Source organism: Sciurus vulgaris (genome assembly GCF_902686455.1).
Source record: "Sciurus vulgaris genome assembly, chromosome: 11".
Taxonomy (NCBI): Eukaryota; Metazoa; Chordata; class Mammalia; order Rodentia; family Sciuridae; genus Sciurus; species Sciurus vulgaris.
The window spans coordinates 71,893,992-71,918,978 of NC_136472.1; the positions used below are offsets into that span (position 1 = coordinate 71,893,992).

The window sequence follows — 24,987 nt, forward strand, 5'->3', positions numbered from 1 at the left end:
TGCCACCACACCCAGCTTACTGTTTTCTTAAAGTGAATAATGCTGGCATCACAGAGTTTTGAGGAGAAAATGAAATGATATATATGTGGAATCATTTAAATTGTAAGAAATTTACTTTCTCTCATCATTTCTAAGATGCATTTCTTTTAATGTTTAAAATGATAGTGGCCACCCCTGGTCACCTACCTGTAATCCCAAGTGACTTGGGAGGCTGAGGTGGGAGGATCACAGGTTCAAGGCCTCAGCAACTTGGTAAGACCTTGGCTCAAAATAAAAAATAAAAAGAACTGGGGATATAACTCAGTGGTAAAGCACCCCTGGATTCAATCCCCAGTATCAAAAATAACTGAATAAATAAGATAAAATGATAGTGTCCTAACCGTGCTGTTGATCAGGTTACAGTCCTAAATTGATTCTCATTGCCTTTATGTGAGTGAACACCAAAACCAGTATCCAAACTTTCCAGATAGGTGTTGACAACTTGAGAGAAAATTTTGGAGATAAATATGAAGTGCTCTTTTAACACTAAGAACTGAATTGTTGTTGTGAGGAGGGGTAGGTGTTTAGTCAGATGAGTTGAGGCAGTGAGTGTCAAAAGTAAGATAGCTTTACATAATTATAAAAGCAGCATATGGTATTTAGTTTTAGAAATGCTCCATCACCAATGTTCTCATGCGGCACAGAGAACTATATTGGTAAGAGTGATTCAGAAGAGAGTAGGACTCTAAATATGAAAAACTTTGTCAGGAATACCTTAATTATTTTATCTTTCTCTTGTGAAAATGGAAAAAGAAGTCTTTTACACTAGTAAGTGAAGAATGATTAATCTGTTTAAGTATAAATGAGCTCTTATATAAAAATAAATTATATAAAAATAAATTATTTTTATATAAAAATATAAAATGAGGGCTGAAGTTGTGGCTCGGAGGTGGAGCACTTGCCTAGCACATATGAAGCACTGGGTTTGATCTTCAGCACCACATAAAAATAAATGAAATAAAGATATTTTAAAAATATAGGGTTGGGGTTGTGGCTCAGTGATAGAGTGCTTGCCTAGCACTAGGTTCGATTCTTAGCACCACATATATATAAGTAAATAAAATAAAGGTCCATCAACAACTAATAAAAATATTTTAAAATATGTATATATATATAAAATTATATACATACATGTAATGAATTCTAATTGATAAAATATTGTGTCATACTTTATGGTACTTTGTATATGAAATATTTCATCTATTCTACTAGCAACAAGGTTGTGATCTATCTGTTTGGTCTTCCTTAATTTAATTGTAAACTCCATTTATATTTTATTTACTTGTCTCCAAACAGCATGTATGAGCTCTATTAACATTTGTTGAGTGAATGAATGTCACTTAGATAAAATGGAAACATGACATTTTTTCAATAGTTTAGACTTGTTCACCCTGAATTTAGTGGGGAAGTAAATGGGAGGGAGGAGCTATAGATTTGGTGAATATAGAAATTAGATTAAAATTTGTGATTATTGACAGTCTGTAAATGTGAACTTGTGCCCTATTTATATTCCCCTATGATTTAGTATTTATAAACCTCTTTTATTATTTAAAAATATATATAAAATTTGGGAAAAAAGAAAAGGTAAGAAAACAAGAAAAAGACAAAAAAGAATATAGCTCAGGTTTTTGTAGAAATTAAATTTAGATAATGCTTATAAAGTACCTAGCACATATACATGCATGCTTGTTACATTTCATCTTTCTCATACCTTTAGTTAAATGAGCTTTTCCTTAAATAGTGAGACTCATGGTTGAGCTGGGTATAGTGGCTCATGCCTGTAGTCCCAGAAACTCAGGAGGCAGGAGAAGGAGGATGGCAAGATCTGGGCCAGCTTCCACAACTTAGTCTCAAAATTTTAAAAAATTAAAAAAGGACTGGTGATGTAGCTCAGTGGTAAAGCACCCCTGGGTTCCCCTGTCCCAAAATAAGAATTATGGTTCAAGATATATTTAAAAATTTAAATTCAATTTTCTTTGTTAATCACCTGAATTTCATATTTATTTAAATGGTACTTTATCATATTATGGATAAATAGGCTGGGCATAGAGCTACCCAGAGAATTTACCAATATATCATAAATACTGTTAGGAAAACTCTGCTTTAGTATTCATAACCTACTACTTTACAAACCTTTGGAATATCAACATCCATTTTCAAGCTGGAGAATCTGTTTATTAACATTTTTCACAGTTTATTAGGAAATTGTAATTTTATATTGTTCAAGAGAATTTGTACTTTTGCCCATTCCCTATACAAGTCAGTATTATACTTGGGGGCTGGGGGTGTAGCTCAGTGGTAGAGAGCTTGTCTTGCATGCTCAAGGCTCTGAGTTCTATCCCTAGTGTTGTTTTAAATAAATAAATAAAATAGTCCTTTGAATTTTTATGCCATTTGGTTTAGCAGAATTTTCACACCAAATATCATCTTTGTAAATCCTTCCTTCCCTGATTCTACCTCCTTATGTGCTATTCATTTGGATATCATCTATGAACTCTTGTAGTTTACTCCTGTTGTAACTGTGGTGTACAATGACTACTTACCTTCCCTTTTCCCAACATGAATTGAGGGCAAGGTCCCAGTTTAAATTTTTTTTTTCTTTCTTTCTTTTTTTTTTTTTTTTTTTTTTTTTTTTTTGGTGTTGGGGATTGAACCCAGGGCCTCACACTTGCTAGCACTGAACTACGTCCCCAGCCCCCCAATATTTTTTTTTTTTTAAGGACAAATTTTGATCAATAGAAACTTCTGGCCTGCTTATTTCCCTAGTGCCCAATAAGTATATCAAGGCCTGCCATTTAGGGCATACTAAAATGGTATTGGATAATAAAAATAGCAATACAGTGTAAGTAAGTTTTGACTGGAAAAGAAGCTCAAAAATAATTACCCTAAAGATATTTGCTCTTTGCCTTTGAAATATGTCTTTTATTATAGATCATTGTGGCATTCAGATGAGTCTGAGGAGGTGGTTGTATGACTGTTGATCTGATATACACTTCACCTTAGACTTCTATATGGACTTCATAGGCTTTTAAATTATGAGTTCAAATCTACTTTCCTATTATGGCATGAAAAGTAGCTTATATAGATTCTGATTACTGGGTAAAGCCACACATGTTGATTATAAGGGTGAGGAACAATATTAGTACTTATAAAACATCAAAAAGCTTTGTCTGCCTTCTTGCTTTCGTTAATAGTATCAAAAGTGGCTGTTTTTTTTATATTTTAGCCCTGATAATTTTAGAAAAGTTGTCATATTTGTCTTTTTTTTTTTTTTTTTAAGGGGTGGAGTCTTGCTGTGTTGACAAGACTAATCTTAAACTCCTGAATCAAGTGATCCTACCTCATCCTCCTGAGTAACTGGAACTACTGGCAAGTGACACCTTGCCTGGCTTGTTTTTTTAAACTGGGGCTAATTCTAGCCTTACAGAGTTTTGAGGGGAAAATGAGATGTTATTTGTTTGGAATCATTATTTAAGTTATAAAGACATGAAGTAGAAATTTATTTACTATATCTCATCAGTTCTAAGATATATTTCAAGAACAGGCCCAAGAACAATGGTGTTGGAGCATTTCCTAAAACTTTATCAGCCTATATGCTGGCTTTATAATTATGTAAAACTAACTTTTGACACTCACTGCTTAACTCATCTGACTGAACACCTACCCCTCCCTATAAACATTTAGTTCTGGGTGATAAAAGAGCATTTCACATTTATCTCCAAGATTCTCTCTCAAGTTGTCAACATCTATCTGGAAAGTTTTGATACTGGTTTTGATGTTCACTCACATACAGGCAATGAGAATCAATTTAGGGCTGTTACCTGACCAACAGCACTGTTAGGACACTATCATTTTAAATATGGAAAGAAATGTGTCTTAGAATTGATGAGATAGAGAAAAAAGTTTCTGTTTAGATAATTTAAATAATGCTTCTACAAACACACCTTTTCATTTTCTTCTTGAATCTCTCTAAGGCTTTTATTATCCACTTGTTAAGAATATAATGTCAAGCTTATATCAGTTACTTGTTAAGGAGTGAAGTCATGATGGGAATCATAGCTTGTTGAAAAGGATATACCTTTTTTTCTCTTTACTTTTAGTTTTTTAGGAAAAGAAGTCAATAACTATGTTGTTTTCATGTTGGGTGACTAGTGGAAATAAATTGAAACATTTTTCTTCTTAGACAAAGAATTCTGGTATAAGATTATAGCTCTTCTTCCTGTGCGCAGCAGTTTGTCTTTATGTATTTTAAGCAAAGTATATTTATGTGTGGTCTGACTCAGCAGGTTGGAATTTCCCATGGATTAAGTATCTTATGTGAGAATTATTTTAAATGAGGTAAGATTTATTTATTTGCTCAAAACCACATCCTATAAGTACCCTGGCTCTAAATATCCTGCCCTGTCTAATGCAGGACATTCTATGAAATGCTACTATTTCCATTTTGGGGTTTTGTGGTGCCCACTTATGAGATGATTTAACGTACTTACTAATGGCCAATGCAGATAAGTAATAGGAATAGGATGTAAGTTTTCAAGTGTAGGTAAATCAGTATTTAATTAAGTTTGAACTCTTTAAAAAGGCCTCATGTGTTCTCTCTTGAAACCTATTAGATAAACTTGAGAAATGTCTTGGATTCTTCTCTCTTCATGCTCCTGCTTCTCCCATCATTATCATAACAGTTGTAAAAGTGAACTTTTTTCTTAGCTTCTCTGGTGCTCAAGTTTGCTACAAGGGTCCTCTACCAATTATTCTCTGTATAGTAGCCACCTCTTCCTAGTCATTTCTGGATGTTCATTGCCAGCTTTGATGATTTCAAGAATGAAGAACCAAATTTTATTTTGAGGCTAGTATTGAGAACTGATGGAAATGACCCCGAAAGTCAGATTGTAACTCAGCTAATTTTTGTTGTTTTGGGTAAGTTATTTAATATCCCTTGACCTAAGTTTTCTCATTTTCAAAACAGGAACAATAATAACTACCCCAGAGGGTTTTTGTAGAAATTTCTCTACATTTTCTTCCTATACCTCTCTATATTATAGTAATTCGGAAAAGGGATAAAACCAAAAGACAAAGAAGAGGAAAAAAGATTAGATCTCAACAAAATTTAGGAAGACAGAAAGCAAGCTGAAGAATATTAACTCACATAGCAGAGAAGTAAAAGGTGAAAACTACTTGGAGGAGAATGAAAATACAAGCTTATCCATATCACCAGGTTTAGGAATAATAGGCACTAGGTACCTCTAAAAGGAGGCTAGAAGTCCCCCCCCCCCATATTTTTTATTAGTACATTATAGGTGTACATAATGGTAGGATTCATGGTTATATATCGTCATATGCACACAATATAATGATGTAATTTGGTCAATATCAAACCCCATTATTTCCTCTTTCCCTTTCCTCCTCCCTCCCCCTAGTTCCTTTCCTCTACTCTACTGATCTCCATTTGATTTTCATGTGATTTCCCCCACCCCACTCACTCTCACCTTCCTTTTCCATTTTCTTGAGAGAAAACATAAGACCCTTGACATTGAGTTTGGCTTATTTCACTTAACATAATAATGTTCTTAAGTTCTATCCATTTTCCTTTATTTATTTTCCTTTATCGCTAAATAACGTGTGTGTGTGTATATATCACATTTTCCTTATCCATTTTTCTATTGACAGATACCTAGACTGGTTCCATAGTTTGGCTGTTGTGAATTGTGCTACTGTAAACATGGGTATGCTTGTTTCACTATAGTATGATGGTTTTAAGTCTTTAGGATAAATACTGAGGAGAGGTATGGCTGGGTTAGATGGTGTTTCCTTTCCTAGTTTTTGAGAAACCTCCAAACTGATTTCCATAGTGGCTGCACTAATTTACAATCCCACCAACAGTGTAAAAGTGTTCCTTTTTCTCCACATCCTCTCCATCTTTTATTGTTGTTTGTGTTCTTGATGGCTGCCATTCTAACTGGAGTGGGTTGAAAGCTCAGTGTAGTTTTGATTTGCATTTACCTAATTACTAACTACGTTGTACATTTAGACCAGAAACTATAGAAGACCAGAAACTATAAACTGTAGAAGAAAACATAGAATCAATACTTCCAACATATAGGCGTAGGCAATGATTTTCTCAGTAGAACCCCTAAAGCTCAGGAAATAATGCCAAGAGTTTATAAATGGAATGGCATCAAATTTAAAAACTTTTGCACAGCAAAGAAAACATTCCAGAATGTGACAAGAATCTAAAGAATGATAACATCTTTGAAGCTACTCTTCTGAAAGAGGATTAATACCCAGAATATATAAAGAACTCAAAAAACACCACGAAGAAAACCTAATAACTCATTTAATAAGTGGTCAAACGAATTAAAATGACACTTATCAAAAGAAAAAATACAAATGACCAACAAATACAAGAGGTTTTATTTTTTTTCCTCTAAGAGTTTTATAGTTTTAACTCTTACATGTAAGTCTTTCCATTTTGAGTTAATGTTTTATGTATGATGTGAGGAACGAGTCTGGGTTCATTCTTTTGCATCTGGGTAACCAGTTGTTATAGCACCCACTTATTGGAAAGATTCCTTTTGGCCTATTGAAGTATTTTGGCACCCTGGTCAAAAATCCTTCAACCATAAATGTATGGGTTTATATTTGAACTCTCAAATTTTATACCATTGAGATTACACACACACACACTGGCACTACACTGTCTTTTAATTATTGTAGCTTTGTAGTAAGTTGAAATCGGGAATCAAGGCCTCCAACTTTGGTTTTTTAAAACATTATTTGATTTAGGTCCCTTGAATTTCCATATGAATTTTAAGATCAGCTTGTCTGTTTCTGCAAAGAAGTTGGCTATAATTTTGATAGGTATTGCTTTGAATCTTTACATCAGTTTGGGGAGTATTACTACCTTAACACTATTTTCATATCTATGAACAAGGGATGTCTTTCCATTTTTTTTTTTTTTAATGTTATCTTTATTTGCTTTGGCAGTGCTGTATACTTTGCAGTGTAGAGGTCTTGCCTTTCTTTCTTTTTTTTCCAGTGCTGGGGATTGAACCCAGGACATTGTGCTTGCAAGGCAAGCACTCTACCAACTGAGCTATATCCCCAGTCTTTGCCTTTCTTTAGTTATATTTATTCCTAAGTATTTTTTCTTAACAATGCTACTATGGAATTGTTCTCTTCATTTTTGATTGTTCACTACCATTAAAGTATAGAAATACAATTGATTTTTGTATATTGACTTTATATTCTGTATCCTTACTGAGCTTGTTCTTACAGTTCTTTAGCGAATTCCTTGGGATTTTGTGCTAGATATTGCAGCATATACACTGAATAGAAAATAATACAAAAACTTTACAGAACCTGTGCCAAGTGGAATAGTAGCACCTTGAAGATGCTAAGGTCCTAATTCCTGAAACTTTTGAGTATTTTTTTTTTTAAACAAAGTGGAGGGGAATTAAAGTCGTTTATCAGTTGTCCTTAAAATAAATCAATATCCTGAGTTATCTAGGTGGGTCTAAAGTAATTATAAGTGTCTTTTAAAGAAGAAGGAGGTAGAAGAGCAGGTCAGAGTCTGAGAAATTTGAAGATGCTGCTGCTTGTTTTTAGAAGTGGAAGAAGAAGCTACAAGCCAAGTAATACAATCAGCCTCTAGACACTGGAAATTGCATTTAGATCTTTCATTTTGGGCATTACAGGATCTCATTGCTCCTAGATTGGTTATTGCTTATAGGCATTTGCAAATAGACATAGCTAGCAATTAGGACAAAGAGATCATAAATATATACTCATGTTCAATTCAGATTTAAGATTATAAGGTTGTACAGGGCTGCGGTTATAGCTCAGTCAGTGGGTACAAGCACCTAGCATGTGTGAGGCACTGGGTTCAGTCCTCCACACCACATAAAAATAAACAAGTAAAATAAAGGTACTGTGTCCACCTACAACTAAAAAATTGTTCTAAAAAAGGTTATAGGGTTATTTATTACTTTAATTTTCGACAGTTATCTCTTTTCCCTTACAATGATTTTTTAAAATTTTTTTTAGATCTTGATGAACCTTTCTTTTTTTATTCATTTATTTATATGTGGTGCTGAGAATCAAACCCAGTGCCTCACAGATGCTAGACAGGTACTCTACCACTGAGCCACAATCCCAGCCCACAAGGATAATCTTGGTTCCTACTGACATTAATCCAGCTACCTACTTGTTTTATCCAAATATGGATATCATGTATCAAATAACAAATTATATTACCAGTAAAAACAACCAACAGTATTACTGAATACTCTTTAAAATTGAATTTTAAAGTCACCTGGAACAATTTCTACTATACTGTAACTTGTTCCCTTTTTTGATAGTGGTTGTGATTGATTTTTTTCAAACTGTTTAACATACTTATGAAAGAAAAGTTATTTAAGTAACTCAAATTGAAATTATGTAACAATGTATATTCATTAAAGCTTCAGCCCTTTTCAGTGCCCTACAAGTAACTATTTTTGTTAGTTTTTGTTTTATTCTTGCACTTTTTTTGTGTGTGTGTGATGATGGGGATTGAGCACTTTTTTAAAGTACAAATACTTATATTTCCTCCTTTCTTTTATAAAAGATATTACACATAGTGTTCAAGACCTGATCACTCCTTATCAGTATACTGAAATCTTTCTCACTTTTCCCCCCCTTGAACTGCATAGTATTCTGTTGTGTGGATATAAGAGTATTTTCAACCAGTCTCTATTGATAGACATTGTTTCCTGCCCCCGCTATTCTTTTCTACTTCAACTGGTACTGAAATGAACAGTCTTACCCTTATGTCCTTTAGGATTTTGGCAGCTAAGGGTTGCTTTGTCTTTAAGCTTCTGTAGTTTTACTGTAATATGTTATTTCTCTTAAAATTATATGATTCATTGGACTTCTTGAATCTGTAGTTTAATATTATATCAGTTCTGAAAATTTTGGCTTATTACCTCTCCAGATATTACTTTTATTTCATCCTCTTAATTCCTTTTGGAACTCCACTTTGACATACCTAAGTCTTACTTACTCTCCCCTTCATATTTTTTTAGCTTCTTGAATAGTTTCCATCTTTTGTTTCTGTGTGGTATTCCAGATGTATCTAGCTATGTCTGAACAAATTACTGTTAACTCTCTCATTCTGCAGATTCCTTATCCACAGTATCATGTAATTTTAGAGGGAAAATACTTGGGGGGAAAATTGTGTCTGTTCTGAACATGTACAGTCTTGTCATTAGTCCCTTTACAATACAATATAACAACTATTTATGTAGAATTTACATTGTATTCCAAATTATAAATAATATAGAGAAGATTTAAAGTACATGAGATACAAATACTATGCCGTTTTATGTAAAGGTCTTGAGCATCTGAGGATTTTGTTAACTGTGTAGGGTCCTGAAACCAGTCCCCCATGGACATTGAGGGACAGCACAGATCTATGGTTTACCCTTAACTCTACCTAATCTGTTAAACTTGACCACTTATTTTAAATTTTAATTATTTTAATCTTAAAGCTGTATTTGACCCAGGCACAGTTGTACACACCTGTAATCCCAGTGGCTCCCAGTGACTCGGATGGCTGAGGCAGGAAGATCGCAAGTTCAAAGCCAGCCTCAGCAAAAGTGAAGTGCTAAGCAACTCAGTTGAGACCTTGTCTCTAAATAAAAAATACAAAATAGGACTGGGGATGTAGCTCAGTGGTCGGATGCCCCTGAGTTCAATCCCCATTATCCCCACCCCCCAAAAAAGGTGCATTTGTTTCAAATTTGTTTATTTTACTGTATAAAGCAGTTCTTTTGTGTGGATACTTTTATTATGGGAAATCATTATAGGTTTGTTTCATTATGTGTTTTATGCTTTTTGACTGAGGTAGTCGTTTGCCTTGGAGTTTTATCTTTCTGTGGTAGTTCTGGGCCCTAGAATGAAGGTTACTTGTCATCACTTCTCAAAACTTATAGTTGAGGAAATTGAGGCAGATTAACATGCTCAAGTTCACAAAACTTATAATAACTTGACATGAAATTTAAACAAACATGATCTAACTTCATAACCCTTGTTATTGTCCATAAAACTGTGGGTTAACTCTCTCTTCACACAGTATTATATATGACTGCATACAGTTTTAATCAAGCGTTTAATTTTGGTGAGGTCCAAATCCTAAGCTTTCTATCACTTTATATCAAATTTTTATATCTAAAATCTTGTTGCCTAATCCTTATTAGCATATGGTTGGACCAATAGTGTTGACCCAAATGCTATGTAAACCCCTAGGCTAGCACAGACAGAAAACCTGTTATCAGGTCTCTTCTCCCACTGACAAAATTCTGTCCTGTTCTATTCTTCAATAAATCCAACTCTTAAACTTAAAAAAAAAAAAAAAAAAAAAAATATATATATATATATATATATATATATATAGTTGCCTAACCCAACACCATGAAATTTTATTCTTCTACTCCTTTGTATCCTCCTCAGGGTTTTACAGTTTTAGCTCTTAGGTTTGTATTTATGATCCACTTTGATTAATATATGTGTATGGTATGAGGAAAGGTTGTTAGGAGGATTATCCACGTACTTTTTGTACGTGGATATTCAGTTATAACATTGTGGTTTGGAAAGACTATTCTTATCCTCATTGAATTGTCTTGGCCCCTTTTTGAAAATCAGTTGATGATAGTAAATGTTATTTCTGAACTCTGGAATCAATTCATTTGTTTTATATGTTTATCCTTATACCTGTATCACACTCTTGATTAGTATAAAGCATCACATGTTCTTTTACTGGAAACCTTAGTAGTTTTAAGGAAAGGCAATTATATTTATTAGCCTCAAAGCCACTTAATAATAGTAATTAATAAATAGTAAGTGGTTTATGTTCATTTCACACTGTCAGCAAATATTCATCATTAATATGTCATGTTTGGGGAATACATTGGTGGAAAAATGGAGAATGTTTTTGCTCTCATGTATCTCTCATTAATGCCAAGTTAGATGAATCCTGAGCCTTCCCCTATTTCCATTCCTATTCTTCCTCCCAGTGATGGAGAAAATTCAGAACTCTGTCAGCAGCAAAATATTACTTCTGCCAGATATCTGAATATTATCTGAAAATTTCAGCTTATTACCTCTCCAGATATTACTTTTATTCCATCCTCTTAATTCCTTTTGGAACTCCACTTTGACATACCTAAGTCTTATTTACTCTCCCCTTCATATTTTCTATTTGTTATTCAAATAGAAAAATAGAATAACAAATAGAAAAATAAAATAATGTAAGAAAGTTAAAAAAGAAAAAAGTAGCGGCTGGGGAGATAGCTCAGTCGGTAGAGTGCTTGCCTTGCAAACACAAGGCCCTGGGTTCGATCCCCAGCACCACAAAAAAAAAAAGAAAAAAAAAAAGTAGAACAAGCTCACTTGAGAGCAACTAAGCATTGAGAGAACTACTTTAATCGTCCTAACAACCAAGTCTATACCATAAGCTTTGGGAACTTGTAGGGAATTGTATAGAGATGGCAGGAACTTTAAGGAATTTGAACTCCTCTCTCATTCCAAATCATGCACTCCACCTTTGTATTCCTAGCACTTGTCTCTCAATTTCTGGAATTCTAATAATTCTCAAAGGGTAGGCCATACCCTCGACCATTTCTTTTCTTGGAGCAGACCCGAATGTTAGTATTTTTTAATATTCCCCAGGTGATTTCTTTGTTTACAGAGATTCAAAACTACTAACCTGGCTCAATGCTTGGAGCAGAGTAGACATTCAGTATAGTAAACATATCATTGTTTAAAAAAAAAAAAAGAAAATCCTGACTACCCAGCTGCTCCATTGTATTTATTTTCAATGTTACAATCTACCAAGAACACTTTTGTATTGTTTTTAAAGGAGCTTTGTCTTATGCTTTTAAAATATTTTATATTTTATATTCAGCTCATGGCATGTACAGAAAGATATCTGGCAGAAGTAATGTTTTGCTGCTGACAGAGTTCTGAATTTTCTCCATCACTGTGAGGAAGAATAGGAATGGAAATAGGGGAAGGCTCAGGATTCTTCCCATTTCCCATCCAAGGATGAAGACATAGTTCGAAAACAATTTAATAGTTATTTTTGTTTTAAAATTTGTACTTTTTAATAATCATTGTCAAAAGGCAAAATTGGAAAGGAATTTCCCTCTCATTTCTCAAACATACTTCCCTTCTCAGAATATGATCAATGTTATGTCAGTGTTCTTCCAGAGAAATTCTAAACATACCTAAACAATTATATATATGTCCCAATTATATACAACTGGTAGCACGTACATCATGTTTGTCTTTTTACTTAACAGTGTATCTTGGAGTTAGATACATGTGCAAAGATTTTTATCAGTATATAATTCCATGTTTTTACAACTAAATATTATTTCTCTATATACCACAGTTCTATATACCCTGCTGTTGGATATTTAGGTTGTTTCCAGCTTTTCTCTATTAGAAACAATGCTACATTGACTAGTTAAATCAGTGCACTTCTATGTGAATAGATGGTCAGATAAATTCCTAGAAGTTCAATATAGATTGCCAGTTTGTCTTCTGTGAAGGTTGTATATTGACTGGTTGGGAAATAACAACAACAACAACAAAAAAATCCCATAAAAGAGTGTGAGGGGTTAAAGATGCAAAGTAGTAATAGTGACCAAGAAGATAGGAAAAATATAGGATAAGAACAAGCCTACAGCTAAGATCAGGGAGAGAAAATGAGAAGATTTTGTAGTGTGTATATACATGGAATTTATTTGTGATTAAAATATATTACTGAATTAATTTTATAAAATCCTAAATTTTTTACTTTTAAATCTATATTTGAGCTTATGTAAACAAATTTTTAATGTGATGCTTTATGATGGATGCCTTATTTCCTCAAAATACTCTTGCCATTTTCATTTCAGATTTACATTTAGCATTTGTTGACCAAGATCTTCTCATGTATAACTATTTTTTTACTTGAAATGTCTCTCTCTTGCTCTCTCTTTCTCTGTTGTTGTTTTTTTTTTCCTTAGCCCTGGAAGAAAGCGGGACTTTTCCCCTGTTCCTTGGAGTCAGTACTTTGAGTCCATGGAAGATGTGGAAGTAGAGAATGAAACTGGCAAGGATATATCCTCTACAAAGTGATTTATTCATTAGTAAACTTATGATGTTGTCCAAATTAGAAGATTTTTGTGTAGTTTCTAAAAGGTTCTTTGTTCCTGGTATTTCATTTTATTTTCCATTTGTTCTTTATACAGCATGTAATATTACTGTAAATCCATGCCAGTATCTGTTGGCTATAAATGCATGGGAAGGGATTAGGAATCAAATTCCTGAAACTGTTGTATCTCTGGGGGACCCAAGAGAAAGTTTCATGGGTCAACTGAGTTTACTTTCTAGAAATCGGGGCTATGTCCTCATTAGGACAAAGGGAATAATTTTTTTTTTCATTGAAAATAATGGTCTTATTAGCTTTAGATTTCAAAAACAGATGGTTGCTATCTCAGGAACATTATTTAGGTTTCTTTTAAATTTGAAAGTCTGCAGTTTTGCATGTAGCCTGATGCTGCCTGGATTTTTTTTAGTCAATATTAATTATGACTATATAATAAAAAATTTTAGTGAGTAAAAACTGAAACATTTTATCTTTAACTATTCATACACTTTTCGAGTTTACAAGAGTGGTTCAGAGGGTCCAGTCCTGCTCCTTCTGCATGGAGGAGGCCATTCTGCCCTTTCCTGGGCTGTGTTCACGGTAAGTAAGTTATTGATAGTAGAAGTTGATGTCGGTGCAGTCATTGTTTACATCTGGATAAATTTGACTAGCCTAATTCTTATTTCTTTTTTTTTTTTAATTTATTTTAAATACATTTTTAGTTGTAGGTGGACACAATACCTTTATTTTATTTTTTTATGTGGTGCTGAGGACTGAACCCAGGACCTCACCCGTGCAAGGCGAGCGCTCTTACCGCTGAGCTACAACCCCAGCCCCCTAATGCTTATATCTTTGCTCATTTGTATTGCTTGATATGAGATGGAGAGGATTCCAACAATTTATCTTAGTAGGTTCAAGATCACCTGTTTAAACCAGAGGTTTGAGATGGACCTTAGTACCTTCATTTATAAAACATATATATATATATATATGAATGCATTTGGATGAGGGCAGTGGAATTCATGCCTTGTCAAAAGTGGGGGTCTGTATCTCAGTAATTTAAGTAATAGATAAATAGATATTTTATTTAAGTGCTTTAGATGATGTGTTTCAGTTTGTTTCTTTCCTAGAGTCTGCATGGTACTTTGCACATGGAGATAGCTCATAAATAGTTGGAAAATGTTTTTTCTTTTGTTAAAGTAATGCTTTTTTTTATGGTACTTGTGAGCTCCTAGGAACTGAAAAAATGTTTAACTAATAGTGTTCTAGTCAGGAGTAGAGAATATGTGTCTTTGTGAGTGCTGCCAGTTGTAATTCTTCCTAATGTCCTTGACTCTGGAGTGAGGAAGCCCATGTGCAAGGAGAGATACTTTAAGGAAGATACTACTGACACCTGTGTCTAAATGAAGTTGTCATCTCTTCTTGTGTGCATCAGATATACATACTTCCTCTATTTACTGCTGGGAAAGCTGAAGGCTAGAAATTGGGAGCAAATAGGAATATAGCTCTAGATAACTGGAGCCAGATGGCCATGGAATTGAGGAAAGCCCTGAACATTTCATTTTGTTCCTGACAGGAATGATTATTGGAATTAATTACGAAAGTACCTTCGTAACTCTTTTATTAAATCATAAATTCTTAAGAACAGGGATAATGCTTTATTACTTTTTGTTTTCCAAATGTCTGTAATAGTTTTTGACACATAAATACTTATTTATCAATTTATAAATGATTTGATTCTTGTTTGCTATTTCCTTCTCTTACTGTAGGAAAAGTTATGTGATTTTGCCCAATAAGTTCCAGGCTCTCACATGTCTCTAGACCTGAATATAAATATAAGTCACATGCATAATTTTAATTTTTTCTGATAGACTCATTAAATAAGTCCAAATAAACAGGTGCAATTAATTTTAATATTTTTACTTTTTTATCATTTATTAATTTATTATTATATTTATCATTTATTATCATTCTAAAAAAATTCCAATAAAATTATTGTTGACATATATATTTGTTTTTTGTTGCCAGTAGCACAGTACTACAGATTGAGTTAGTTATTTGAAAAGTGTATTTTTTTTTTTGCGGTGCTGGGGATTGAACCCAGGGCCTTGTGCATGCAAGGCAAGCACTCTACCAACTGAGCTATCTCTCCAGCCCCTTGAAAAGTGTATTTTGACTGAGTTCTAGAGATGCAAAATAGAAGGATCACATCTGTTGATGGCCTTCTCAGAGTCCTGAAGTGGCATGGAGCATCACATGCTATGAGACAGGAAGTACACATGTATATATGTTTGTGTGTAGTCTCTCTTCCTCTTATAAAGCCACCAGGATTCAATCATGGGGACTCCACAATAATGATTTTTATCTAATCCTAATCATTTTCCAGAGGATCCACCTCTAAACACCATAGTCAGATTAAGTTTTCGCACTCTTAATATCTCACAATGGGGACTGAATTTCAATACCCAAAACCTTGGGGGGACACTCAAGCCATATTCAAACAATAACAATATATTTTACATACTTTTTTCATACTGTCTTTGAAATCCAGTGCATATTTTAAGTAGCACACCTCAGATTTTTGGAGGCAAAGACTGTGGCTTATTTATGACTGCTACATATTGTATGGTAAAAGGATGTTTTGTGCCTGAATAAGTAACAGCAGCATGTGCCTGTTTCTAATTTAACAGCTATAGTAGTAAATGTACTCTGAATCAAGGTCAGAGCTACCAGAAATGGCTTATATGCTATAACTTGACTGACTTTGTTCTAAGCTAATACACTGTCACTGGGCAATTACCACATTAGAAGCATAGAAGGAAAGAGATGCCATCTTAATTGGTATGTCATATTCATACCACTGCATTATAACTTGCTAAGGATAGTGACTCCAGGCTCAGCCTCTTAAGAAATTTGGCAAAAAGTAATGTGTGAATGGGTTTAATGAGAATTACATATGTAGGCCACAAGTAGCTTCACTGTGTTCTTTGAACTTTAGAGCAACTCCCTAGGACTCTGAAGCAAAATAGAGCTAATGTTGCCTATTGAGCCTCCAAGGTCCTTGGAGAGAAGAGGTCTAGATAAGGCTAGAACAGATTTTCTTGAAAACCACTATTACTTTTGACACTAAGGGAAAAACAATGAAGTAGGAGTGATTTCTATTTCCTGATTTTTACCAGTACTAGTAGTACTACTGCCTTGGAGGAACTCACGTCGTACTTACACATTTGAGCAAGCCTCTTAAGTCATTATTTTCTAAATATAGTCTCTGTACATTTCAAGGTTTCTTTAAAGATTATGTAAAATGATGGATATGAACTTTTTGTAAATAATAAAAATTTTTTGTAAATATTCTTATCTATTTATTGACATGTATTGATAGTAAATATTTTAATTCCATAGACAGGAAAAATGAAGTAATACAGGAAGTATCTGGCACATAAAAGGCAACTGATGCATAACTGCTGACATTTATATGTATTAACGTATGTAACAGAGGAGGTTTGGTTGTAGTTTGAATGTCATGTATGAGGGCGGGAACAAGGAAAGAGGTGACTAGAGAGATCCCAGGCAAAATTGTGGAAAGGTCTTATATACCTAGTGAGGGAATTGCCCCTTTAGTTACCTTTTTAGTTCAGGGTAATAGTAGAGAAAGCTATTTTTAGGCATATCGAAATTAGGGAGGGAGTATAGACCAAGCATGTTTTGCTTAAAAGAAATTCATAACAAAGTTCTGAGAAGTTGAACCTTTTTTTTTTTTTTTTTTGATACTAGATATTAAACCCACAGGCACTTTGCTACTTTTTTATTACTTTACGTTTCCCTTAACTACATCCCCAGCCCCTTTTAAAAAAAAAAATTGAGACAATTTTCTAAGTTGCTGAGGGTCTCACCAAGTTGTTGAGGATGGACTTGAACTTGTGATCCTCCTGCCTTAGTCTTCAAGTTGATGAGAATTTTGATGTACACCTATATGATTGTAATTGTGTACCACTGTTTTGGGTAATGGGAAGCTGTTGAACAACTTTGTAAGAGGGAAACACTCCAAAACATAGGCATAGGCAGTGACTTCCTCAGTAGAACTCCTAAAGCTCAGAAAATAATACAAAGAATCAATAAATGGGATGGCATCAAACTAAAAAGCTGTACAGCAAAGGAAGCAGCATGAAGAGAGAAGCTACAGAAGGGCAGAAAATCTTTGCCAGCTATTCTTCGGATAGATGATTAATATCCAGAATATATAAAGAACTCAAAAAAATTCAACACTAAAAAAACCACAATAACCTATTCAATAAATAGACAAGTGAAATAAATAGACATTTCTTAAAAGAAGTGCAACTGGATGATAATTATATGAAAAAATGTTCAACATCTTTAACCATTAGGGAAATGCAAATCAAAATGCACTGAGATTCCTTTCACTCCAATCAGAATGGCAATTATCAAGAATACATTAACAGGGCTGGGGTTGTAGCTCAGTAGAAGAGCACTTGCCTAACATATGAGGTACTGGGTTTGATTCTTAGCACCACATACAAGTAAATAAAACTAAAAAGGTCCATCGACAACTTAAAAAAATTTTTTTTTAAATAAAGAATACAAGAACAATAAATTCTGAAAAGGAAAGGGCAACACTTACACAACACTCGTGAGAATATAAATTAGTACAGCCACTGTGGAAATCATTATGGAGGTTCCTCAAAAAACAAGCTGGGCCATGTGTGCTGGTGCACACCTGTAATCCCAAGTTCTAGACCTCTGCAATTTAAGGAGACACTGTTTCAAAAAATAAAAAATAAGTGGTTCGTGCGTGTAGTTTGGTGGTAAAGTGCCCTGGGTTAGTATGGCATTTGGGAGAAAAGAATAAAGAAATAAGCACGTGTACAAAAAGAAATTTAATATATAATGAAAAGAACACATGAATTAAATGGCTGAATTAAGAATCAACCACAAGACTATTCATATATCTCAGAGCAGGTTTTCTTAAGCTTGGCCAAAAGAGGTAAAAACCATAAAGGAAAAATTAATTAATTTGACTTTGCCAATACCAAAACTTCTGTTAAAACACAAGCTGTGGCCTGTATTAAAAATATTCAAAATACATTCAATATAAAAAATAGGAAAAGTGTTAGTATTTTCATTATTTTTAAAAAGGGGAGAAAACTACAAAGCAGTAAAAAATAAAAGCCAATCCAATATAAAAGTGGGCAAGAGATAGGAAGTGTTATTCACAGAAAAGGACATATAAAAGAATACTACTTATGAAATTGGCCTAAATTAAGTTTGAGGATAGTATGTTTGTGATACTTATTTCTCCACATCTTCACCAATACTAGATACACCCTTCAGAACCTCACTTGTCAGCTACAAAAATTGTACTGTTATTTTCCCAGTCCAACTTCTCAGGAAGATGATTTGAAATTATCTGAGATAATTTGGTAAGATATCAAAGCAATCCAGAAGCATGATATTACTACCCAGATATTTTCTCCAGTCTGAACTCTTATTCTTTGTGTTAATTAGAATTACCTGGAGCACTCTAAAATGTATAGATAACCTTGGCCCCTCTCCCATTTCACTTAAATCAGAATTTCTGGTGGGTTAGTGGCTGGGCAGTAGAATTTCCTAAAACTCCTTAGGTTATTCTGCTATGCAGACAGGGTTGAAGACCACCTGAAGTCGGGTTGCTTATATTTGAATCTTGGGTCTACCATTTATTAGCCGTTTGACCCTGGGTCTTCACCTGTAAATGATGAAAATTATGTTTGGGTATTAAAGACTTGTGAAAGAAAGTTTGATAATTCATTTGAAGATTTATAATGGTGACTGGCATGTAGTAAGATATAGTAAATATTAGCTGTTACTGCTATTGTAGCTATTATTGCTCACCACAGAGTCAAGTAAGAGAATGATTGGATGAGTCTAGTTCTTAAATTGCTGCTTTCCCCTCATTCCATAAGTAGCAAATTTGTACCATTTGAGATGATCTGCAGTAATTACCATAGACATGCTATGACAGTTTTTCATTATCTGTAATGTATGTGTTACTCTGAATTTACTTTGCTAATTTATTTTTTCTTGTCTTCCTCTGCCATTCTAGAATATAAACATCATGAGGGGCATTGCCTCTTTTTCGTTACTGTAATCCCATTAATCAGTTGATGCTAGCCATAGATGTCATTTAGAAAGATTAACTATGTAAATGAAAAATCTGTTTTTTAATATTCTCATCAATGCCTTCTGATGGTACATATGATGGTAAATCATTGCTTTCAAACTAAAAGTTGAAAATGATAGTTACTGGCTTAAAATGTGTATTTTATTTGTTTTATAAGTCTAGTTCTAACTTAATGTGGAGCAATCAAGCAAATGTGACACTATCTTTGTGCCTGAACATTATGTCTAAGATATGAATTTGTTTGGGGCATTGAAGGTTTTACCACGACCATAATGCATTAAATAACTCCTATAGGGGGGCCTGGTGGTGCACGCCTGAAAACCCAGTGACTTGGGAGACTGAGGCAGGAGGATTGCAAGTTTGAGTCCATTCTTAGCAATTTAGTGAGACCCTGTCTCAAAAAATAAAAAGGGCAGGGTATGTAACTCAGTAGTAAATCACCCCTGGGTTCAGTCTCTAGTACCAAAACTGCCAAAACAAAACTCAAAACAAACAAAAAACCCCTCAGTTTTTCTGAACAAGTATAGTAGAATTTCAGTACATCATTGCTTTTAAAGGTGTTCATTAATTGGGAGTAACAAAAATAGAAACAATTGATTTCCTAGGTAACTTTTAATTGTAATTTAAGAATCTGACTTGTTTTGTGATATATTTTGACTATTATTTTGGTGACTTACCTTCATTCTAGTTCTGTTTTTATTCCTAGCTTGCTAGGTAACCCTGGACAAACAATATCCTTTCTCTTGACCTCAATAAAATATTAGGTTATATTAGATAGTTTTCCTATTTTATTCTTAAGGTTAAAAATTATTGATGACATTTATTAATACTAACTGTAATGTGTGATAGAGAATCTAGTTCACTTGAGGAAGAAGATCCCCAGTTCTTTTAGGTTTCTTTAAACCTCCAAATCGTACTGCTCTCATTTTTAATACATTGTTATTTAACTGTGACACAAGCTTGTACTGCTGTATCTCTCTTAGGTGAATTGTTGGTAGATTTCCTGACTGATTTCAGGATCATTACATGATTTGAGTGTCATGTTTGTGTAATATCCTGAGCCAAGATATAAACTGACTCACAGTCCTTATATAGGGCATTCTCTATCCTGAGTAAGGAAAAGGTATACAAGGAATATGGATGAAAATCATAGGTAATAGCAGAGCCAAGAGAGTCATTACCTAAGGGTGCTTATACTATATTTCAGGAAAGGCTAGGAAGAGTTAAGGTTTAAAGAGGGATTTAGGTGGAAAAGCCATATTTGAAGTTGAGACAACCACAGTGTTGCTAAAAAAGCAGAGAATCATCATTCTTTTATTTTGCTTAAAAGTGAAATGTTTTCTGTTGATTCTCTTGGGTTCTAATGGTGGTTTATTTAATACAGTTATCATTGGTATGTAGGCAAAATTTGCTGTACCATCTGTATCTTACTGCTTTTCATTTTCCTTCTAGGCAGCGATAATTAGTAGAGTTCAGTGTAGGATTGTGGCTTTGGATCTGCGAAGTCACGGTGAGTGAAGTTCTTAATTACCCGTTGATTTCAATGACATAGTCAATAAGCCCCTTTGAGTAAACTTAAATATTATATGTTGTCATGTGGCCATAAAATAACCTAGTGTACTTATTGTGGACCTTTTGGGGGAAGTCCTAGCCTCCAGCTAGGCTTCTGTAATTATCTTCTTTAGAGTGGCTAACCATGAAGATTTGTCTGTAATGTAGAGAATCCTTCTAAATTCATCATATAAAATCCCCATTTCATTGTCAAAGACAAAGTTTTAAAAAGGAATGTTCTTGCTTTTATAATTTTGTTCTTGGGAACTTTACTTTTAAAATATTTTCTTTTTAGGCGAAACAAAAGTCAAGAATTCTGAAGACTTGTCTGCAGAAACAATGGCAAAGTAAGTAACTGAATATTGCTTGTTTATCATGATTATAAATAGTAGTATATCACATTATCACTTTGCCGATGAGATTGTTTAATGATTATTAACACTGATAAAATTTTATTTCTATTCTCCTCTGTTTTTACTTTATCCTTACTACGTAATCTTGAAAGAAACTTCCATCTTTCTTGGTATATGTGATGGTCATCATGTAAAACACTTGGAATTTGTTCAAGTTTAGTTTGTTTGAGCTTTTGAAAAGTTTTCTTCTGTTGATGGAGTTGAATAGAATCTGGATGTCTGTTTTGGACCCATGCATGGAAAAATAGTTGAATGCAAGAGGCATTCAGAGTATGTTAAGGTGAATATCCTGCCTACATTTTTTGTCTAGTTTCATAGATGAGAACAGGGTATTAAAGAATAACTAAAAATACCCTGCGCCTCAATGAATGAACAGTTAATGTAGCATATACAATGGCTGTCAAATGTGCTCACTCATCAGAATCATCTGAGAAGCTATTAAAAATGCAGATGACTTTGTCCTCCGCTAGACCTGCTGAGTTAGTACTTTCAGTGGTAGGATCTAGGCATTTTTATTTTGATAAAGCTTTGTAAAAGAATTTGATTCAGCCATGACTAGTATTTGAGAACCACTGGCTTTAATAAAAATAAATTCCAAGTGATCGATCCACCTTTAACCTGGGTGAATATAAATTTCTTCAACTTAGTAGCTTTAAGTTTTAGAGGGTTTTTTGTTGCTTTTTGTTTTGTTTTTGTTTTTGCAATACTGGTGATTGCAGTACCAGGTGTGTTTTGCTGCTGAGCTATATCCCCAGTCCTTTTCATTTTTTATTTTGAGACAGGGTCTTGCCAAGTTGCCAAGGCTGGCCTCGAACTTGGGATCCTCCTGCCTCAGTCTCCCGACTGGCTGGGATTACAGGTGTGCGCCACTGCACCCGACCTTTCCTAAGCTTAGACATGAATATTAAGTTGGTGTGGTTCAGGCCCTGCCTACCTACCTTCATGCATAAAGCAAATATCATAGAACCCTTCCAGCTCAGTTAATGTGTACTTTAAGGAGATGTCGACTTTGATGTCTTCCAGAACATCCTTTTATTTTGCTCATTTTATCTCTTACTAACCAAAAGTTTCTTAGAAGTGTTTGAGAATTACTCTGGAAATTATACATTGATATTTATTCTAAACTTTAGTCTCTTCCTTCTTTTTTTAAAAGAATGTATCCCCCAAATCACATCAAACATGATTTTAGATTAACTAATTGAACCTATAGATTTTCTTTTCCTGATCTGTCATTTGATATAGAGATTAACTTTAGAATACTACCTGCTTTTATTTTTCAGAAACTCTAAATAAACTCTCTGTGTTATTTACTGCAGAGGTCACTTGTTATCTAATCTTTTATCCTGATTTTTCTAGTAGTTTCTAAGCAAAGGCGTCATGGTTTTGATTTTATGGAATTGCCCCAAATTCATAGTGTCCTATGCCAATGAGAAAAAATTTTAAATATGCTTCAGTGAGGTAGCAGGAATCTGAAGCTCTTTTAACATTAGTAGAAATTCAGTAATATGCTGGGTGTGGTGGCACATGCCTGTAATCCAAGTGATTTAGGAGTCTGAGGCACAAGCATCTCAAGTTCAAGGCCAACCTCAGTAATTTAGCAAGACCCTGTCTCAAAATAAAAAGGGCTGGGGAATGTAGCTCAGTGGTAAGAAAGAAAGAAATTTGATAGCATTTTTTTCCCCAGTTGTCAATGGATCTTTATTTTATTTATACGCGGTGCTGAGAATCAAATCCAATGCCTCACACATGCTAGGCAAGTGCTCTACCACTGAGCTGCAACCCCAGCCCTCTATAGCATTTCGATAGATAAAAAGAAATCAATTGGCTTGGCCAATCTCAGAGCTGGTAAATATGTCCTCTGTTTAATCATCTGTAATTTTTTTTTTTTCTTTTTGGTGCTGAGGATTGAACCCAGGGTCCTGTGCTTGCAAGGCAAGCACTCTACCAACTGAGCTATCTGTCCAGCTGTAAAATTTTAAATAGTAATAAAGACCCTTTTAAACAGGGCTGTTAAACAATTATATTAGATGATATTATAAGAAAGTTCTTACACGTAATAGGCACTTGTCTTAGCCATTTTCTGTTGCTCTAACTGAATACTACAGACTGAGAAATCTATAAAGAATAGAAGCTTATTTAGCTCATAGTTTTAGAGGCTGGAAGTCCAAGAGTATGGTGCTAACATCTCACAAGGGCTTTCTTGCATCATAACGTGTGGAGGGTATCACATGGTAAGACAAAGCAAGGGAGCCAAGGAGAGTTCTCTCTTTCATAGTACCACTCCTGTGATAAACCATTATCCCACAATACCCTATCCACTTTGAAAAGTCCTACCTCTAAACAGTTTAGCTATTAACATATGAATATGAGGGAAACATTCAAACCATAACCATTCTGAATAAATATTAGTTCTTGTTTCTTCCCTTCATATCATTTTGTCTTCCAGAGAGTTTTTTGTTCGATATAGAAGTAGCCTCGTATCAAAGAAGCTTGGACTTTCTCAACTTCATTATCTATTTAGATGATTGCCTAAACTGCTTTACTTTCTTTCTTAACCTTTAACTCTAAAGGAATTTTAAGCTATTATTTATTTTCACTTATAAAATTCCGTGTCCTCCTTATCTCCTATTCACATTGTCTGCAGCTGCTGCAGCTGCCTAATTCACCACTATAACTATTGTATGAAATTTTAAAAATTTGTTCCTTCAGAATTAATTTAATAACATTTACTTTTGCCATTAAGAATACTGTAGAGACCATATTTGAAAGTCTGTGTCCCTATGTTGACACCTGCTACATTGTGTTAACACTGCGAGAGTGCTCCAAGTATGTAGTGGCATTCAGCAAGACAAAATCTCTTGAAGTTTACTGACTCAGTCATTTCCCAAAAAAGGAAGTAGAGCCAGTGTCTCCAGAAACACATCTATTGTTCTTATCCTGCCTATTGCTATAGTTAGAAAGACATACATGCAAATAAAAAACAAAGTTCATACTTCAACTCTCTTTTTCAAAACTTTGAAGTTTGATTTTGTTAAACAGATCCTCTTGTGATTAAAGACTAGAACAAAAGCCAATAAAAATTAGCTTTGAGCACCTTCCTAGTTTCTCAGAGCACTGTACTTACATAAAAATGTGCATTTTTCAAACAACTGTATGTGGGAAATTGTGTAATACTTAGTTTACTCTTTCACTTTGCGATCAACTGTCAAAGTAATCTAGAGCAGTAAACATTCTTACCTTCATTTTATAAATTTTGAAACTTAGTGTCTGAGAGTTAATGAACTAATCCAAGATCACATAGTAAAAAATAGACCGAGGCTGGTACTTATCTTGTTAACTACAAACTTCATTACATTATAGATGAGAAAACTGAGGAAAAATTAAATAATTTGTCCAGAGCATTAAGCTTAATTTCAAAATAAAGGCATATATTTATGTAATTGTACTAAGTGTGTGGAATGGTAAAAATGTGATTTAAAATTTTTTTTAAAAATTTGGGGCCTTAGTCTTTAACTTGCTATTTATTAGGAGAGCCACATGTGTAGCTATCTACAGAGATACTCGGGGACATGATTACATAAGTATGTTTGTTAGATGGCCCTATAAACCTTTACCATCTCCCAGAACTACTATTT

General features: G+C 34.0%; 1 protein-coding gene across 1 annotated transcript in view; it reads left to right on the plus strand.

Moving 5' to 3' along the window:
• The window catches only part of PPME1 (protein phosphatase methylesterase 1), a 53,607-nt gene that overhangs the window by 10,471 nt on the left and 18,149 nt on the right, over positions 1–24,987 (plus strand). The window contains exons 2-5 of the mRNA XM_079103811.1: positions 13,089–13,182; positions 13,718–13,810; positions 20,841–20,898; positions 21,235–21,286. Of these exons, the coding sequence (XP_078959937.1) occupies positions 13,089–13,182; positions 13,718–13,810; positions 20,841–20,898; positions 21,235–21,286 (297 nt within the window). The remainder of the gene's footprint in view (positions 1–13,088; positions 13,183–13,717; positions 13,811–20,840; positions 20,899–21,234; positions 21,287–24,987) is intronic.